Genomic DNA, 19,609 nt, shown 5'->3' with positions numbered 1-19,609 from the left:
CAAGTCCTAACCCCTTGTCCTATGGATGCAAACCCTATTGTAAATACATCTTAACTAATAATGGATGTTCTTAGTTAAGATGAGGTCAAACTGAATCAGAGTGGGCCTTAATCCAATATGACTGGAGTCTTAGAAGCAGAGGGGATTTGGACACAGGAGTAGGAGTCAGAGTAGGCAGATGGCCATGTGCCAGAGGGAGACATTGAGTTATGTCTTGCCTGCAAGCCACCATAAGAGGTCTACAGACCAGAGAAAGTGTGATCCTGCTGACACCTTGACTTTCTTGTTTAAGCCAACTAGTCTGGTACTTTGACAGGCAGCCCTGGCAAACTAATAGCCAAGTTTTTAAATGTTGCCTCCATTAAAAAAAAAAAAAAAAAAAATTCTGTAGGCCAACCAGAACACATCTACATTCTGAGCCTTATTCAGAGGCCGTGCTTGCAGCCTCTAGTTTAAAGTCTCCAGAGAGCCCTAGGATATTTTCAGAATCCTTCTACTGTTTGCTCTGCTTGCAGGTTCTCTTAACCATCCTTTTCCCCTTGTTTTCCAGAAAGAGATGACGAGCAGGATGTGTCACTAACGCTCCATTTCACCCTTCAGAAGAAAAAAGAGAGCTGTTTCCTATGGAGCCCAGAGCAGGCAGGAGGGGACCGCACTGGCTAAATGGCAGGAGGGGTGAAGACCAGAGGCCACTCCTAAGGGATATTTCCGACTCGCTTCCTGTGCTCTTAACCCTCTGAGTGCTGCTAGCCAAGACCTATGGACCAGCAGACCAAGTGGAAAAGACCAGGGCCATTTCCTGGATCCTTCTGGATTAATTAAGGAACCTTTGAACTTACAAACATGTCACAGCTCTGCCTGTGATCTGCCGCCGAAGCTTTACTGCACTCAGGTTTTGAGACTTAGATGCTTATTTGTAATTTTCAGTCTTAATCAGCTGACTAACTTTTCTGTCCTTTGCTTTCTAAGTATAAAGTGAATTTTGAATCGATGGATGTGCAGCAAGATTTTTCTAGAACAAGCCTTCCTTTGGAGTCTCTTAAAGCTCCCACCCTGATCCTGTGGATCTGTAGGAGTCCTGAGCCCCCAACGGGCAACAGCAACATAATTTCCCTAATAGAAATTAATAGGTCTGCCGCAAACAGGGTCTTCAGATTTTAACTATAGGGAAAAGTCTGGTCCCTAGCATAAAGTTAACAAATTACTCAATGCACCCTGACCAGAATGTGTTTTTTATAACCACCCTTGTTTCTTGTCTCTCCCATTCAAGATATTTTTTTTTCATTTCCCAGAAGAGAGAAATAAAAGGAAGCTACAAACGACCAAGAATGATCAGCAGGAGCCCTGAGCCAGATCAATGCCGTGCTTGTCCTTTTTTTGAAGGGAAAGGAGCAGTGGTTGTCTCCACATAACACTAAAATTTCAGTGAACAAACAAAAGTACAATTGGTTGCTTGGTGCTGGTGGTTCAAACAACCAGCCCATTGACTTGTAACCTTCCCAACTGGCCTTCTCAGCTTCTAACCCCATGTTTTCATCCTCCTCCACAGCCACAGTAGCTTATGGCACAAAATTAATTTCTGTCCTTAGGACTGCCACAGTTGCCAAGGTAACAGTGGAGCTGGAGCTAACTTCCTTTTTCTACTTTTTCTATTCCAGTAAACAGAATAATGCATTCTGTGCTATATCCTGCCTTTTGAAACTGGAGTGAGTTTCAGTGGATGAAAGTTTGCCTTTTCTGTGGTTCATTCACAAAACTGTGGTGGTCCTGACAGTCTGCGATTAGGGGGCAAGAACATTTCAAGTGATCATTTGAATTTTAACAAATTATCAGTTGGTGGAGGGAAGTAGATAAGAATGCATTCGTGCTTTTTGGCATAACAACAATGAAAGGATAACTAAACAGCTCTGGGTTTTGTTTTATTATACATAACATGTAAAAGCCATTGTGCCGCCACATGAGTCCTAGAAAGTGTGAGCTCAGAAAGGGCTAAGAAAGGGCTGACTGTGTGTGCACAGTGGCCTTCAATTTTGACCTAACCAAGCAGACCGACCCTTGCTTCGTATCCTGTAAAAGCTGCCTCATGGAATCCAAGTGCTGCTACCTTTCTCCATCTTCTGCTCTCATCAACGACAAACATATTTGCTTTTTTGCTTCCTAAGGAACTTTGAGAGGACAAGAGGGGACAAAGATTTTTCTGAGCCTCACTTTGGGCTGAAAGAATATTTTTCCCAAGGCTGCAGGGAACAGAGAAACAGGAGCCCCTCATTCCTGACCTGGGCAGAACAGCAGTGCCACATGGAAATGCAGGACAGTGGGACAGAGGAATGACAACATGACTCCCGCCCCAGCAGGGCTGCTGCAGTGCCCTGCCATGGAAAGCCACAGGATTTTTGCATTAGGAAGTTGACTATGTTTCTGAATTTCAATAATGCCTAATCAAGTAGGAGGCTAGAGTCTGAAGATGTTTGTTATTAAGTCTTTTTAAGATTATTTTCTGGTAACTGTTTGTGTATATGAAATTTCCACTCAATTTAGAAATCCAATTTTTTTTTTTGTAACTTCACAGGACAACTTCCTCCTGGCTATATTGTTACTTGCACTAATCAACTCTTCTAGGGTAAATTCTGGCAAACTACTCTTATTTTTAATTACAGAGTGTTCCTATTCCTGCAGAACTTTGTTTGGCAAATTCTGAAGAAAGTCATTACAAATGATTTTTATCTCTTTGGAATGAATGCATCGTATGTACTTTTCATATTGCAAATGGAGGACCTAAGCTCCCAGCAGCCCCTGGGGCCTCTCCAGCTTCTGCTTCTTCCTTCTTAGCCTGGCTATGCTGGACCTGCAGCCCCATGCCCATACCCTGTTTCCATTACTTTTTTTATTTTTAGAAATTTCAAAGTTGAAGCTTCAAAAGCTTCAAAGTTGAAAAATTATAATGAACACCTATATATGCTTAACGGAAGTTTATCAATTGTTAGCATTTTCTACTTTGTCTTTTCTTTCTCTGTAAAATTCATTCTTATTGCTGACCCATTTGAAAATAAGTTACAGACCTCATAAAACTTTAAAATACTTCATCATATTTCAGAGCATTTTCCTACCAATCTGCTATATCATTATCACACCCAAAAGAATGAACATCTATCCTGTGTGTATCTAATATTTGACCTGTATTCAAATTTTCCCACTTATACCCCAAATGTTCTTTATAGCTGCTCCTTTTTTTGTTGTTGTTGTTAAATCCAGGATCCAGTCAAGAATCACATACTACATTTAGTTGTCCCTCTCTTTCATTTCCTTTAATCTATTAGAGTTCCCTGACCATAAGGCTGGTTTATTTGTACAAGGTCCCCCACTTTGGATTATTTTTCCTGATTGTTTCCTCATTATTAGATTCAGCTGCAACATTTTTTTGGCACAAATATTACTTGAACAATATTATTTCTTTCCTATTGCATCGCATCAGGATGCGATGTCTTTTCTGTGATGTTAAGATTGATCAGTAGATTGAGGTGTTATCTGCCTGATCATTATAAAGTTCCCTCTTGCCTATGAAGTTATGAAGCTCAGTACATGTAACATTTTATAGAGTGTAAGGCTATGCATCTATTTATTCCTTTCTTAATATTCTCAGCGATATCTAGGATCGCCCAAAGGTTAAAACCATTGCCATTAGATGATACAGCACTGACAAAGGATTCATACCTTTCCATTTAACAGAGCAAGGGAGAATCAGGAAAATTTCCTGTGTGGATAATACATTATTATCCTGGCTAATGAGAATTTGTAAGATCCCTTTAGTAAGTTTACAGTAGTTTATAATTTTTGTTTTTGCTCCCATCCTCTGTGACCTCCCGTTTATTAATCGAGAGTATGTATTCTCAATAGAGGCGATTGCCCAAGGAGACAAAATTGGTTCTTAAGGAGGAGGATAGGGGAGTAGCTCAACTTAAAACCTTTCCAAAGTTTTCCATGCCACTCTGCTTTATGGACATGAGCAACTGTGAACACAGTAGAAGTTATTTCATGCTTCCTCCAAAGTATATTGTGTCTTTGCTAAGTCCTGGCTTGCTTTATGTACATTTAAGATTTTCTTTTCTACTTTATTTGCCCATATAAAATCTTTATCTATGTTATATTCAACCATTTTGGTTTACCTTCCTGGATTTGCTTCCTCCCTACCTTAAACATACCTCATAAGAGTACACTGTTGTCCTGTTTTGCTTTGTTGTGTTTGTAAAATCACCTCTTTAATTTGGCAAAACACTAAGGGCTTGAATAGAGTTCTTCTCCTCTGTGGTAATTTATGTCAGTCCATCATTCTGGTCATTGGCAGTAGTACATCACTTCCTATGGCATCTAGCCTATATCCCCTCCACCCCCCATGGGTAGAATACTGTGAGAAATAAGGAATATCAAAGAAAAAGTACAGCCATGTAGTCTAGAAATGTGTACGAAAGCACAATCATTAAAGAGGAGGCAGAGGCATCATTTGGTTAATTGGTCAATTATGTTGTCATTCTTGCTTTGATCTTTTTGGTCCTTGATGAAATAGGTGATATTCTTCTAGAATTAGCCAAACAAAGTATATTTTTGAAACCATTTTTTTTTTTCTCCTGCTTTAAAATAACATGTCAACAAAAAACTTTTACAGCCTTCCCTCTGGGCAGGTCTTAATTCTGGTTAAAATTTATAATGAATAAATAAGTATTCCCATAACTTTTAGAGGATAGAGTCCATTTCTGATTAAACAATTAAGCTGTTTGACCAACTTTTAGAATTTTTAATTCAGAATTTCCCAGTATCTTTTAAAATTGCATCAGAAAAAAAATGTTTACTATATTTTTAGTTCCATCTGTGATTAAATGAAGAGTTTGACTAAAAGAAAAACAGACTAATATAAATCAATTAGAAAACCAAGATAAAATTAAAGAATATTTATGAAATCAGTTTTATGTGAACCTAAGGAATTCAGATATCACAAATAAATAACATGTAACCATCATCATTCTGTCTTTTTTATATGTTCAGTTTATTTCTTTTACAAATATGTTCTTCATCTTGCAGTGGTCCTGGAATGGGTAAATAAAAGGATAACCACTAATTCTACCAAAATAAATAAAAATTCATTGAAAGCACACATGCACATAATTGCATTTTAACAGAAGTTCCTTATCCTATTACAGAATTTTCCAAGGAGGGTATCATGCATATAGTTTAGCTTCTCAACAGATCAATGTTGTACATATGTTTTTCTTGGAATAGGATCCAATATTAAATTTAATGATAACCTGACATGTAATAATGAGTCTAGACCATGGAAAAAGCACATCAATCATAGTAAATAAACCTGAGTTTGAATTTCAGGTTTGCCACTACCTTACTTGTGTGACTTGGATAGTTTAGTTGTTCTGTGTCTGAAATTTCTGACTAAACTGGCTTTATAGATTTGTTCCTATATAATTTATAATTATTTCAGGGCAATAAGATGAGGTAAAATGTTAACATTTTTTTAAAAACTGGAGTGTATATATATTCTGTGTATTAATATATTTATAGTTAGTATGTAAGTATTATAATTCCAATAGCAGCCACTGCTGCTAATAGCAATAATGAAATATTATATCTGACAAAACTAAGAAGACTTCTTTTAAAAAAGAAAAGTAGCCACCAACATTTAAATATTGGGAAGTTTGATAAATGAAAATCAGGATTTCTGGCTTTTCTTAAAAAATCAGAAGATCTGGCAATACCAGGCTGTTCTAATATGGCAAGAGTTATCTGAGAAGTGGCCGGCCCATTTAGTTAGCTCATATTCTCTCCAGTTTACCACTATTCCCACTACTCCTTTTCACCTCCCAACACGTAACTGATTGTCGGTGGCCACTTCTTGTCTCTTCCCTAAAAGCATCCAGGTTGCACACCCTGTTACACCATGTCTAAAGAGGTCACTGAGGGAACCACCATATACATTTTCAGATTTATCACATGCAAATTGGATATCTGCTACATTGCTATACTCTTTCTAGGAAGTAACATTGTATTAATTATAATGAAGTGGAAATAGTCTTAGAAGACAATAAATTCACACCAGATGCCTTTCAGACCCCCACTCAACAATAACAAAAATTGATGCTCCCATAAAATGCTTGCTCCCATAGAAGTTCAACTGATCATGTAATCAATCAAATCTTTAATTATTTGAAATCCTTAAAGAAACTCCAACTCTTGCTTCCAAGAGTTTTTGCTACATTGACCAAAATGATAAATCTTTGCAAAGCAATGGCAGTGTTATATATAACAATTAAATGTTTTATTTGGTGTTTCTTCTTTTTCATCAAGTAGATTTGAGCAGAACATGTTATTTTAACTGAAAAGTCTCATTGTTTTGGTACAGCACTCATCATCAGTTGAGTCTTCATGAAGACAAAAAACAAGAAGTTCACAGTACCTAATAGATTAGAAACTACATAAGAAAGTCCAAGTCAATCTAATTAAAATTTGGGCTTATAAAAGGACAAGAATCTAAGAATGTTCAAGAAATATTTGGAACATAGAGGAAAATAGTTATTAACATGATCCTCTTATTAACTCAGAAACATCATCATGGATAACTACTTATTCTGTATAGCTGTGCATATGTATCTCTGTACAAAGCGTGTTTTGATATTTCCAAAAACTGCATGTTGACTGATACCCACAAGAGGCAGCAGCATTTACTAAATTCATAAATTGTCACTTATTTATCTAAGGCTAGTTGTTTCACTTATGGCCTGTCTTAAGTTATACCCAGCTGATGGCACAAGAGGGACGTTTGACCTACATAAGTCTGTCCTGAAGGTAAAATCTTGGTAAAGAGGCTTAGCTTTTACATCAGGATGAAGTCTAGTGGAAAAAATTAGCACTGCCTGCAAAAGAAACTGGCCTGCCCACCCCTGCCCTGTCTGGATGTTTCTGCTGGAGATGCAGAACAAGGACCTAGTTGCTTCTGTGCTTGAAACCCTGCAATGGCCCCTGTTGCATTTCTGCTCCAATCCAGCCCCTCTGACCTCCTGCTGACCTCATACATACCCACGGCCTATGCAGGGAATGTCTCCTTTTCCCCAGATAGCCCTGTGGCTAACTCCTCCTCTTGCTAGTCTTTGCTCAAACGCCGTCTTTTCCACAAAGCTTCTGATGACTGTACCTGCCCACCAGCATGTGAGATCCCCCTCTCTGTGCTCTATTTTTCCCTATAGCACTTATATAATTTTTTTATTTATTTATGTTTATTATCCATCTCCCCAACTAGAATATAAGTACCACAATAACGGGTCTATTTTGTTTATGGCTGTATCCCAAGCAACTAGAAAATTAGAACAAAATGACACATAGAAGATGCTCAATTACATTTAAGCTAGCAAGATGGATGTTATTATACAATCCTATGTCATGTTATCACAGGGGCGACATAGCATTACCCTTGCCTTATTCTGTTGGTTAGAAGCAAGCCACGGGTCCCACCCACACTCAAAGGAAGGACTCACACGAAGGCATGAATAGCAGGAGAGGATCATGGAGAGCCATCTTGGAGTCTGTCTTAAGAGTCAGTAAATGATTTGAGGGCTTTAAGCTATTTTTTAAAATCTCTAGGTACTCAATCCAGCATGATAGTGGGTTACTAAGACAGGAGAAATATTTGTGCTACTTTCCATTATTCTACTCACAAGCTAGGGTTCAGTATGCTGATTATGCACAGGGGAAATATTGGGAACAGCTTCTAGAATACAGAAATAGTCTCCAGAAGGGTGACCTAGGGATAAGAATGCTGAATCCAGGACCAATCTCTCTCCTAGTTTTAAACAGTATACTGAGGGTGTCTAGAAAGTGTGTACTGCTTCCCTGATGGAAGCGAACAGGTTGCCTCCAGTTATTGGTGACTCTAACAGAGCACCAAGTCCTTTGAGGAATCCCAGAAGTCCTGCTCCTAAGGGGTGGAGGGGGGAATAGAGGAGGCTAGGAAGAAGTGGTGTGTTGGAGCCAGCTTGTCCTGGCTCCAGAGTACTTGCTGATTAATACGTTTATATGAATTTGATATCCAGTTGTTAAACAAGGCCTTATTAATAACTGAATTATATAAACACACTTGAGTATATTTAAAAACTTATCATTTCCTAATTACTTTACAATGATCTAGTCTCATGTTTATTTACCTTCAAAATGTATGCGTGAAGGAAATGCTATATAATGGGGTGCTACTTACTGCTCATCTCTCCTCAACTTCACTTTCAGTGACTTGATGTCGGTATCTTGAAATCAGGTAGGGTGAGGGTATGGAAATTGGCAGATCCTATAGATTAGGGCCTTTCTTTTTTCCAGAGAGCGAGCTGTTAAACATTCACCAGCACACTACCGATGACAGACTCAGGTGTCAGCATCAAGGTCAGGAGACGTCATGGCAGCGTTCAAAGAGACGTTCTCCTCTGGCAACTAGAGGGGAAGACCCAGGACTTGACGTAAGAGCAACAAAACTTTGGATAAGACTGAAGCTGCGGCCCTAGCAAGTCTCTTAAACCAAAATCAGAGCCTCAGTAGGGAAGGAGTGGATCCTGGAATGTAGGATACGGACACATAGGTGGATGTGTTCAGCTGCCCCTCTGCAGAAGTGCCCCCTGCCTTAGAAAAGGATAGCAGCGTCTCCCTGTCCTGAAGACTAGGCAGGGGTCTCAGGTGAGATGGCCTATGCCTTGTAAGATAACATGACCTTCTCAACTTACCCACCTCTTCTCCTGGCCACTGGATTAGTAACTTGGGTCAAGTCTCAGTATGGCCTGACTAGGAAAATGCTGCTCCTGATAAAGAAGAAAAGGGATGATTCTCTTTCAATAGATCAATAGATCAATAGATCTTGAGGGAGTGCTTGACCATGGGAAGTAAAATATAAGGCTGGATAAGAGAGTATGCTTTATGGGGGCATGCTCCCATGACATAATCTCTAATGCCCTAATATGCTGCTGGAATGGTTACTGGAAGCTTGGAAAAATATGTCCCACAACTTTATTGTTAGAATAAATCAGGAAATCCTTGTTCTAAGAAAAGGGACACTTTCACCAGGACATAGGAAGAATTCCACTAAGCCTAAAGCTTAGGTGTTTTCTGTCATCCTGGGCTTCTCATGTTAGCAGACCAGCCGGCAACAAAAAGTTACCAGGGAGCAGATGTGGCTCAAGCAGTTGAGCTCCCAACTCCCACATGGGAGGTCCCAAGTTTAATTCCCATTACCTCCTGAAAAAAAACAAAAACAAACAACATGCAAAACAAACAAAAAAATCCAACTCAGGGAAGCCAATGTGGCACAGTGGTTGGGCACTGACTTCCCACATACAAGGTCCCAGGTTCATTCCCCTGCCCCCAGTACCTCAAAAAAAAAAAAAAAAAAAAAGCTACCAGACTGGCAGAGGTAAGTGATTCTGGTCATCTTGAAGATGTAGGGTTGCTGCTACATAATAAAGGCAGTTTTGATTATCAATAGGCAATTACAGCAAACATGCCCTGGCTAGGACATAGAACCAGAAGCTAAGAGAAGCAAGTTACATGAGGCTAAAGGAATTCCAGAACAAACTGTAGAAGACAGAGATGATAAATATCAGTGACAGCTTCAGGACCACTTCAGCAGTGCAAATTCAACAGAGGTAAGCTATGAACAGTACGTAAGGTTCTCCCTAACCCCCCTCTTAAAAACTATTTCTCCAGAAGTTGTGACCAACTACCAATCTGAAGAATCCATGCCAGGATACAAGTGGATCTGATGGGTTTGAATAGTGTAACGTGGGGAATGCAGTGGGTAATGTCAGTGTCCATCCAAATTTCCTCAAATATGTTTTTATTATTTTTCGTAGCATAGCATCAGTAGGTTTCACCTTTTTTTTTTTTTTTTTGAGAACTTCCTTCAGCTTCCTGAAGAATACAGAGAGAACAAGAAGTGCCCAGAAATGTAACTCCCCTGGGAAGCCCTTAACTATTGGCAGGGACAAGGTTATGAAAGCTTCCGCATCCTTGCTTTGGGTTAGGCTTACATGACAGTTTCCCTCAGTATTGGCTAAGTCATCCCTGTGGGATCTTACCCAAGACTGCATCCCTGTGTGGTGCCCTCCCCTTCCTGTCCTGCTTTCTCTACTTTCTTTCTTATTTCCCCTGGAGCACTTATTTAATAAATCATTTGCACTCAAATCCTTGTTTCAGGATCTTCTTCTGGAGGAACCCAATTTAAGACATCAGACAAGTCACAATTTGATGCATCATTTCAATTATCAAACCTAAACAAATGTCCTCATAAATTAAGCTTCATCATCCAAGGAAGCATTACAATTATTTTTTCCAGCAGCAAACTGACATTTTAAAGAAATTCTTAAAATGGGGAAGGGGAGAGAAAGAAATAAAATAAATCTTAAAAAAAAACAAAACCTACTAAGTAATGGAGTTTGTAATCAAACCCACATCTTTGCATCTTTCCTTTTTCTCCTTTTTTTCCCCATTATCATCCATGCTTTTCAATTTCACCATACTAGTCTTCATATTGAGAGAAGATAATGGCCTAACTCTTGAGTATTGGAGGAAGTAAGGAGAAGGAATGGGCTGGCATACTGCAAAGGAGAGAAAGCCTGGATGTGCCATCTGATTAGATATGGGGTTAGAAGCAAGGAATTGAGAAAAGTCTAATACAGCACTTTTTTTTCTAGCCTGGGAGATTCCTGTGCCTTCAATGACAGGAATTGGAAAGTCAAGTTGGGAGCTGGATTGTGTAAGGATGAGAGAGAAAGGAAAGGAGAGAAGGGCACATGCCCATGTGGGATAGAAACAAAATAAGTGTTTCCAAAGTGCACATCCATTCTTACTATACTTTGCCTCATCTCTACATTTCACAAGAATAATTTTGCCATTCACATGCAAGTCTTCAGCATCCATTCTCATAGCAGTCATGTCTAGTAATTACTAAGATGTGTCTTGCAATAGGGCCAGATGTAGGGTCTATGAACACAATGAAGACATCTGATATTTACTAGAATTTGGATAAGGCTGATTCGTGAAAAGAGAATGGAGAAAGCAGCTATAACTAACAGAAAGCTTAGCAAAGCAAACCATTCCAGCTGGAAGAAGAAAAAAGCTTTTATTTTTAAAAAGTATAAAATGAGTTGCAACCTTTTCTTTTCTCTACCATTCTTAGAAAGGTTGTTGTGAAGTGTAAACATGCTGTTTAATGAGATTATGAAAAGACAAAATAGCTGATAGTCTCCAGCAATTTGGAGAAAGGATTTGCCCAAAATATGCTTAGAAAATTAGCCTTACGGCCAAGCAGACCCCTCTCCTTCATTTCCCTGGCCTCTGCATTTAATCAGGCTCTGCTTTTGTCTATCATTCTACTGAAGCTAGGAAATGGCTTTCTCTGCCTCCAAACTCTTCTCCAACCACTCACTGTTTGCGAACTGAAACCAGACTGAGCTTTCTAAACCCATCTTTCTAAATCACGCCACTCCCCAACTCGGAATCCTTCAATTCAGCTCACTCCCACCAGAATGAACTAAACTCCTCTCTCCAGCAAGTTGGCAAGTCAGGCTTTTCACATGTTGTAACAATGGCCAATAGCTCTTTCACTCAAGGGACTCCGGACTTTTGGACTTCATGGGCTAGAAAGTTTAAAATTAAACATTGGCTGAACTATTATCACCCTTATTTCATGAAAGAAAGGACATTTCAGCATAAAAGTGTAGGAAAAATAAAATCTCAGAATACAAGGCAGCCCTTTATGTTTCCCTAAATTAGTTAAAACGTCTATGCCTTAGATGGGACACAGGTGGATGCAACTTGATTGCAATACAAGTGCATGAAATTTCCATGAGCTGCTTAAGGATTGGGGAACTATGCCTCCCCCCATCCTCGGGAGCCATAAATACCTAGAAATATTTGATGAGCTATGGTGCCACAATCCTTAAACACTCTCAGTGTGATCTTGCTTCCCAGGCCCCTGCGTGCATCCCCTTAAGAGGGAAGGCAGAAGGTTGTCTCTCCAGGACTCTCCCAGCCCATGCTGCTCCCACTAGATCTGATGACAGAACTGTGTGACTCTTTCAAACAGAGGCCCTGAAGCTTGTTGAGATTTCCAATGCTACCCTCTCTCCCTTCTCTCCTATTCTTATCCCAAACCGGTCAAGTCTCCTCTTTGGCTAAGGAGCCTCCCCTTTCTCCCCTGGGTCTCAGGAGGAAGACAGGGATAAAGACTGCGGTGAGCTAGCCACATTGTGTGTCTATGTTTCCATCTAAACACATCTAGAGGAAAATTATCTTCTCCATCCCTGAAGAATAGTGCCCATATTAACAACATAAATAATATCAATAATAATTAGAATAACACTCATGGAGCCTGAACTGGATATAGAGGAAATAAACTAAAGATAGAAGGGGTCCTTGGGATGGGGAGTGAGTGGAGAGGTCAGGAAATCAGAAATTCCCATAGAGGTGAGGAACGAGGATGGCAGGAGTAGCTGAATGAGAGAGCTGCCAAGAGAGAAGGTTGTGCTTAGAGGGCAATCTGTCTGAATTTAAGATCCTAAAGTGTTCCAGCTATTTATTGCAGTAGAACCAAGTGTCCCAAAATTTGGTGACTTAAAACAACAATCATTTTATTAGATCTCATGATTTTTGTGGGCCAGGAATCCAGGCAGGGCTCAGTTGGGCAATTCTTCTGCTATAAGACCAGAACCATTTGGAGGGGTTCAGCTGGTGGCGGGGCTGGTCGAGAGGGGTCATGATGGCTTCGTTTACATGCCTGGTGCTTTGGCAGGGATGGCCAGAAGGCTTGGCTCAGCTGGGCCCCTCTCCTTTTCCATGAAGTCTCAGGTATTTTCCACAGGTTTTCTCTGGCAAGGTAGCTCTTCCATGGCAGCTCAGGACCTGCAGAGTTAGTAGCGTTCCAGGAGACAGGGGTAGAAGCTGCCAGTCTATTAAGACTGAGCAACAGATAAAGGATCAATTTGTAAGGGTGCTTTCAAGGGTGTTTTCATTTCTTAGCTGCTAAAACAAATACCATAAATGGGTTCATTTAACAGGAATTTATTGGCTCATGGTTTCAGAAGAGAGAAGACTTGCTTCCTCCCTGGGTTGGTAACTGCTGGCTGGCCAGCCATCTTCTAGATTCCTTGGTTTTTCTGTTTCATGGTAATTCACATGGTGGCATCTTCTTTTTCTTCTGGGTTCCAATGACCTGCAGCTTCTGGCTGTTTGTTTCTCATCAATTCTCTCTGTGTGTCCACTTTCCTTTGCTTATAAGGACTTCAGCCATATTTGGTTAAGGCCCACCTTCATTCAGTTTGGAAATACCTTAACTGAAGTAACCTAATTAAAAGGTCCTTTGTATGGAAAATGGATGTGGCTTAACCAATTGGGCTCCCATCTACCATATAGGAGGTCCAGAGTTCGATGCCCAGGGCCTCCTGATGAGGGCAAGCTGGCCCATACGGAGTTCCAGCCCATGTGCGAATACCACCCCTCACAGGAGTGCCACTCTGCATGGGAATGACACCCAACACAGGAAAACTGCCCTGTGCAGGAATGCCTGCCAACGCAGAGAACTGGCACAGCAAGATGATGCAACAAGAGACACAGAGGAGAGAAAATAAGAAGACATAGCAGAACAGGGAGTTGAGGTGGCACAAGAGTGTAATCACCCCTCTCCCACTTTGGAAGGTCCTGGGACCGGTCCTCAGAGCCACCTAGTGAGAATACAAGCAGACACAGAAGAACACTCAGCAACTGGACACAGAGAGCAGACAACAGGGGGAACAGGGGTGGGGAAGAAATTAAAAAAAAAAAAAAAGGGTCCTATTTACAATGGGTTCACACTCATAGGAATGGATTAGGATTAAGAACATGTTTTTCTGGGGTACCTAGTTCCAAACCACCTTCAGGTTGATCTGGGCTTTGCCAGGCAAAGAGAGAATAAACAGCCCTTCATACCAAGAGGACAACATGTGGAAAGTCCCTCAAGCAGGAACAGACTTGGCACATTTTGAGGAAGTGAGGAATTGCTAGTGTTGCTAGAACATAGTGAGGTAGGCCGCAGGTAGCACAAATGCAGTTGAAGAGGCAGGCAGAAAATGAGCCTGTCTGATCCCAACACTAAGAATAGGTGTCCACCCTCAGAGCAATAGTTCCTGTTTTCTCCCAAGACTGTTGATCATGTACCTGACAAGATTCTCCTATTTGTATTGGCTGCTGTCCTTGTTTTTCTCTCTCTTTTTTTTCATATTTTTCTAGTGCTATCTGGTAATTTCCTGCACCTCTTATAAGCTTCCTAAAATCTATTTTGGGTTTAGACAGATCAAATAAAATAAATGCTAATATTAAGATAACTTGTTCTATCTCCCTTGGTTACTGTCCAAGTTCCCAATGGTATTTGAAGGTGACCTTCCCATTCCCACTTTCTTTCTGTTGGGTAAATCATTTAACTGCAGTGTATGTCTAGAAGTCTATGGGTTGCATTAAAATACTGGTGGTTCAGGCCTTCTATGTAAATCATCCCTTTAGAAGAAGGGTAAGTGGGCCATCACTCCAAGCTGAATGAGAAGATATAAGAGAGGAGAGAAAGGAATTGGAACAGGATATAGGGCAGATATGATCACTGGGAAGAAAGGATGATAATACAGTGTTCAGAAACCCTTAATGTTCCTGAGTCCATTAAACCTCAAAGTAATTACATTGTCCTAAAGCCTTAGGTGGGGTCAAACACAGTGGGTGCTTATACCAGTGTGGGGGTGGTAGCAGCCATGATAGTCCACGGTAGGGTGTCATAGCTCAAGCAGGGTGAGAAAGGCTTCTGAATGGAGAACTGCCTGGCATGGAATATGGGACGCAGGGTCAGGAGGGAATTCATGCAGTGACAAGAGTCTGGGGAGGAGATGGTCTGGCATGGGTTGTCAAAGTCCAGGTAGAATAAGGAGGACATCTGTATCAGAGGGCTACCTAAAATGGGGCAGCAGAGCCAGTGGTGTGGAGGAGATCCACATAGGAAGGCATCAATGCAGAGGAGGGGATGACATTAGAAATGGAAGATAGATTCCATACTGGGGGTGGGGAGAATTAATCAAATAAGCAATTACATCCCATTAAGGATAATGGAAGTCAGCTTTCTCACTGTCAAAGAAGAGAGTTACAAATGTGTAAATAGGTATTGATCAGAAATTGAAAGAAATTATAGATAGATAAATATAGATATACATGTGTTTATGTATATGTATATTTCATATATATGTACACACATACATACAATAGATTCCCTATCTCTATCCACTGAAAAGACCCAAGAGCAATCACACTCCATGTCAATGAACACTAGTGTCCAGATCTTGGCATCTAAATACCTTTCACAACTAAAAGGAGCCAGGGATTTTTGAAGAAACTGTTGTTTCCAGGGCTGAACCTGGGAAAATATAAGTATGGAACAATGGATATCTAGGGCTGGAAAATATTAATATGCTTTGAGGTAGAAATTCTACTCTTAGGAAACAAGATGAAGGAAACAATCTTAATTGTTAAAAATTTTAGCTATAAAGATTCTCATTTCATTATTTATAATAGGAAAAATTATAAACAAGCTAAATGGTGGAAAATAGGGAAATGACAAAAACATTCTGGAATATTCACTAAATGGGGTATCATAGTTATTAAAATTAAGTTTATGAAAATGCTTATAATATTGAATTATAAATGCAATATCAGGCTTCAGTATGAGCACAACTTCCAACTGAGACCTGGCTCTTCCCTGTAGTGTTCTAGAACTTCAGGGCTGGCATTTCTGGTCTTGTTGCCTGCTCCAAGATCTTGACTTTCCCTCTCAGTTATACTTTCTCCATTACCCTTCATGCCATTTAGTCATACCGCTCTGTATACTCCCTCTCCAGCTATTTTTTTTCATTCTCTAAACCTGCTCTGATCCAGTGAAGACTTTGACATCTGTTTTCCACTATTATTCTCATTTCAAAATCTTGACATCTCCTTGGGAACTTCATTGGCCACACAGAAAAATCATCCAATGATTTGATCTCTCAGTTTGACACCCCCAATGACAATGCTCTTCCCCTCTAACCCAGGTCAACACACTGTGGCCATGCCCTTGGACCTCATTATTACACTGCGCTATTCCAGTTTTGAAATGTTAAACTCTCAGACACCATTATAAATCGGTTCTTCCACTTTTCTTTTTTTATAAATTGATTACTTTTTAAAATTTCTCCCCCATCTCCCCTCCCCCCGCCCCAGTTGTCTGTTCTCTGTGTCCCTTTGCTGTGTGTTCTTTTGTCCGCCGCATGGGAATCTGAGTCTTTTTGTTGCGTCATCTTCCTGCGTCAACTCTCCATGTGTGCAGCGCCATTCCTGGGCAGGCTGAACTTTCTTTTCATGCTGGGCGGCTCTCCTTACAGGGCGCGCTCCTTGCACGTGGGGCTCCCCTACGCAGGGGACACCCCCGCGTGGCACGGCACTTCTTGTATGCATCAGCACTGCATGTGGGCCAGCTCCACACGGGTCAAGGAGGCCCAGGGTTTGAACCACGGACCTACCATGTGGTAGATGGGTGCCCTATCCACTGGGCCAAGTCTACTTCCTGGGTCTTCCACTCTTAGCAACATCAATGTTCCAGTCCCTCTTTCTTTCTAATGCTTTCACCCTGTTATCCTGAATCTTTAGATCAAGTCAACAGTCCACCTTCCTAGCTTATATCCTCTGGATTCTAAATGGTACTGGAGGGAACTTCACATGTCCAAACTCTGCTAAGCTCTAGCATTGAGCAGCAAATATTTTAGGTATCCTTGCTACTCAGTTTTATATCCCCGTTCTCATAGACAATAGTCTTAATTTTTGTTGTTCTACTCAAAGCCCATCCATTTTAGTCCACCTATGCCCACTACTTTTGTAATTTCTGACCTTGTTTCCTACTGCAGAAAAAAATTGAGGCTAGCAGGGGTGGCTTCCCAAACTTCCCACCCCATCCTTATAAATTTATTTCTATCAGCTCCCACCTTTGTCTTCTTTCCTCTAGTCTCGGTGAAATGTGAAATACTTCTTTTACACAAGGTTAATCCCTTGAACCTCTCACTTCCAAAGGAATTCTACAAAATATCTAACCTCACTCCTCAAAACTGTCAAAGTCATGTAAAACACAGAAAGTCTGAGAAACCATCACAGCCCAGAGGAGCTTAAGGAGACATAGTAACTAATGTAATATGATATCCTGAATGGGACCCTGAAACAGAAAAAAGACAGTTGAGAAAAACTAATGAAATCCGAATAAAGGATGGAGTTTAGTTAACAACAACAAGAAAAAGTCAACAAAATATTTAAGAAATAGGACCAGTAAGACTCTTTTCCCTCCAGAGGCGTAAGCTCTACAAGGGATGAGAAGAACACAAGCGTTTTAATGCTGTCACCTGTCAGCCCAGGGGTAGAGAGGGGAGTATCACTAGTTAGATGGCTTGTGGAATAGGCCATGGAACTCATGACAAGGGAGAAAAGACGGAAATTTTCCCAGTAGTGTGGGGATTCCCAAGGACTGAGCCTTTGTTGATTTGGTCAGTAGAGGAAGAGGAGGCCAAAGAGTAGTTCCACATACTATGCTCAGTTGAATCAGCCTGCCCTAAGGAGTTGGCTATTGAGATCTCTCTATGGATAGCTTGTTGTACTCCCTAACTCACCAGTTCTTTTTAAATATGTTGCTGAGATCCACTCAAAACTCTACATTTCAAGCTTAGTAATAGCACTTACATTCAAACACAACATCAAACTAAAATCAAGCTGCATCACTTATATTTTTATTTAATGTCTAATAACTTCAGTTAATTTACAAAATCTTATGATGACTAAATAAATCAAGTCTTGTTACAAAGTGGTATTTGTTTGTTGGGTCCTTGAGGATTATCCTAAGGACTCCTACCTGCACAATTTATCTCTTTAAAATTTTAATTTCATTAACTAGCAAGCTCCTTTTGACTTAGGTGACAGTTTTTAAATAGCACCCAATGAAATGGCTTGTGTATATCCACATTGTATAGACCCTTCCCATTTACCTGTGTTCTTTTTTTTCATAAAGCAGGTTTATTGACATAACATACAATCCATCCAGTGTACAATCAATGGTTTTTTTAATCAGTATAATCAGAGCATTGTCCATTCATCACCACAAAAAATTTTGAAACAACTTAATTACTCCAAAAAGAAAAGCTCCACGACTGTGGACTTGGCCCAGTGGTTAGGGCGTCCGCCTACCACATGGGAGGTCCACGGTTCAAACCCCGGGCCTCCTTGACCCATGTGGAGCTGGTCCACATGCAGTGCTGATGTGCGCAAGGAGTGCTGTGCCACACAGGGGTGTCCCCCGCGTAGGGGAGCCCCACGCGCAAGGAGTGTGCCCCATAAGGAGAGCCGCCCAGTGCGAAAGAAAGTGCAGCCTGTCCAGGAATGGTGCCGCACACACGGAGAGCTGACATAAAAAGATGACGCAGCAAGGAGAAACACAGATTCCTGTGCTGCTGACAACAACAGAAGCGGACAAAGGAGACGTAGCAAAAATAGACACAGAGAACAGACAACTGGGGTGTGGGGTGAAAGGGGAGAGAAATAAATAAATAAATCTTTTTAAAAAACCACAAAACTCTCCACACTCCTTAGTATTCACCTCTTAATCCCTCTATCTTTCTCCAGCCCTACATAATCACTAATCTAATTCCACCTTTATAAATGGATTTATATTTATGTTTTATAGAAATGGAATCATACGATATGTAGTACTTTTTGTCTGGTTTCTTTCACTCAGTATAATTTTTTGTGTTGGTTTCCATGATATTGACACTTGTAACATTAACATACATTTATTCAGTTTCAAAGAGAAAGTCTTATATATGCAATGTTACCCATATTCCTTTTTCACATGAGGTTTCACTATGCTGCACAGTTTCATATTTGATTTTTCAGCTTTCCTTCTAGTAATATGCATGAGTTGAGACATTCCCTTTCAACCACTGTCATAACTATATAATAGCATGATTTGTTACAAATGCTATGATGTGCTTTCACCATTTCTATTCCTTTCCAAAGATTAACACACAATCTTTCTACCAGTTCTGTCCAGTCTAATCTCAGCTTTCCATTCTCTAACCTCATTCTATTTTCTGGTGACCTATATTCCAGTTATTAACTCCTTGAGTTTACACAATATATTTAGTTAATAATAGCATCATCATACAGTATTTGTTGGTCTGGCTTGCTTCAACCAACACAATGTCCTCCAGGTTCATCCACGTTGTCATATGCTTCCTGACTTCATTTCTTCTTACAGCTGCATAATTTTCCATTGTGTGTATATACCGCAGTTTGTTTATTCATTCAACGATTGATGGACACTTGGGTTGTTTCCATCTTTTGACAATTGTGCAAAAGAGTGCAGATGGCTGTTCATGTCACAGCTTTCAGTTCTTCTAGGTATATACATAGTAGTGGTATTCCAGGTCATGTGGCAAATTTATATTCAACTTCTTTAGGAACTGCAAAACAGTTCTCCACAGAAGCTATACCATTCTAC

The 19,609-nt window shown here is 40.3% G+C and overlaps 1 protein-coding gene across 3 annotated transcripts in view; it reads left to right on the top strand.

Annotated features, from left to right (window-relative positions):
- The window catches only part of MOB3B (MOB kinase activator 3B), a 278,921-nt gene that overhangs the window by 210,291 nt on the left and 49,021 nt on the right, over window positions 1–19,609 (top strand). For 2 of the 3 annotated variants that reach the window (XM_058301955.1, XM_058301956.2), the window contains exon 4: window positions 551–5,011. The exons of the other annotated variant lie outside the window; for it this stretch is intronic. In XM_058301955.1, the coding sequence (XP_058157938.1) occupies window positions 551–580 (30 nt within the window). In that variant the 3' untranslated portion in view covers window positions 581–5,011. Of the gene's footprint in view, window positions 1–550; window positions 5,012–19,609 lie in introns of those variants that run through there. 3 annotated transcript variants of the gene reach the window in all.

This window comes from Dasypus novemcinctus, chromosome 8 (assembly GCF_030445035.2).
Source record: "Dasypus novemcinctus isolate mDasNov1 chromosome 8, mDasNov1.1.hap2, whole genome shotgun sequence".
Classification (NCBI taxonomy): Eukaryota; Metazoa; Chordata; class Mammalia; order Cingulata; family Dasypodidae; genus Dasypus; species Dasypus novemcinctus.
This window is presented reverse-complemented; position numbering and strand designations above follow the sequence as displayed.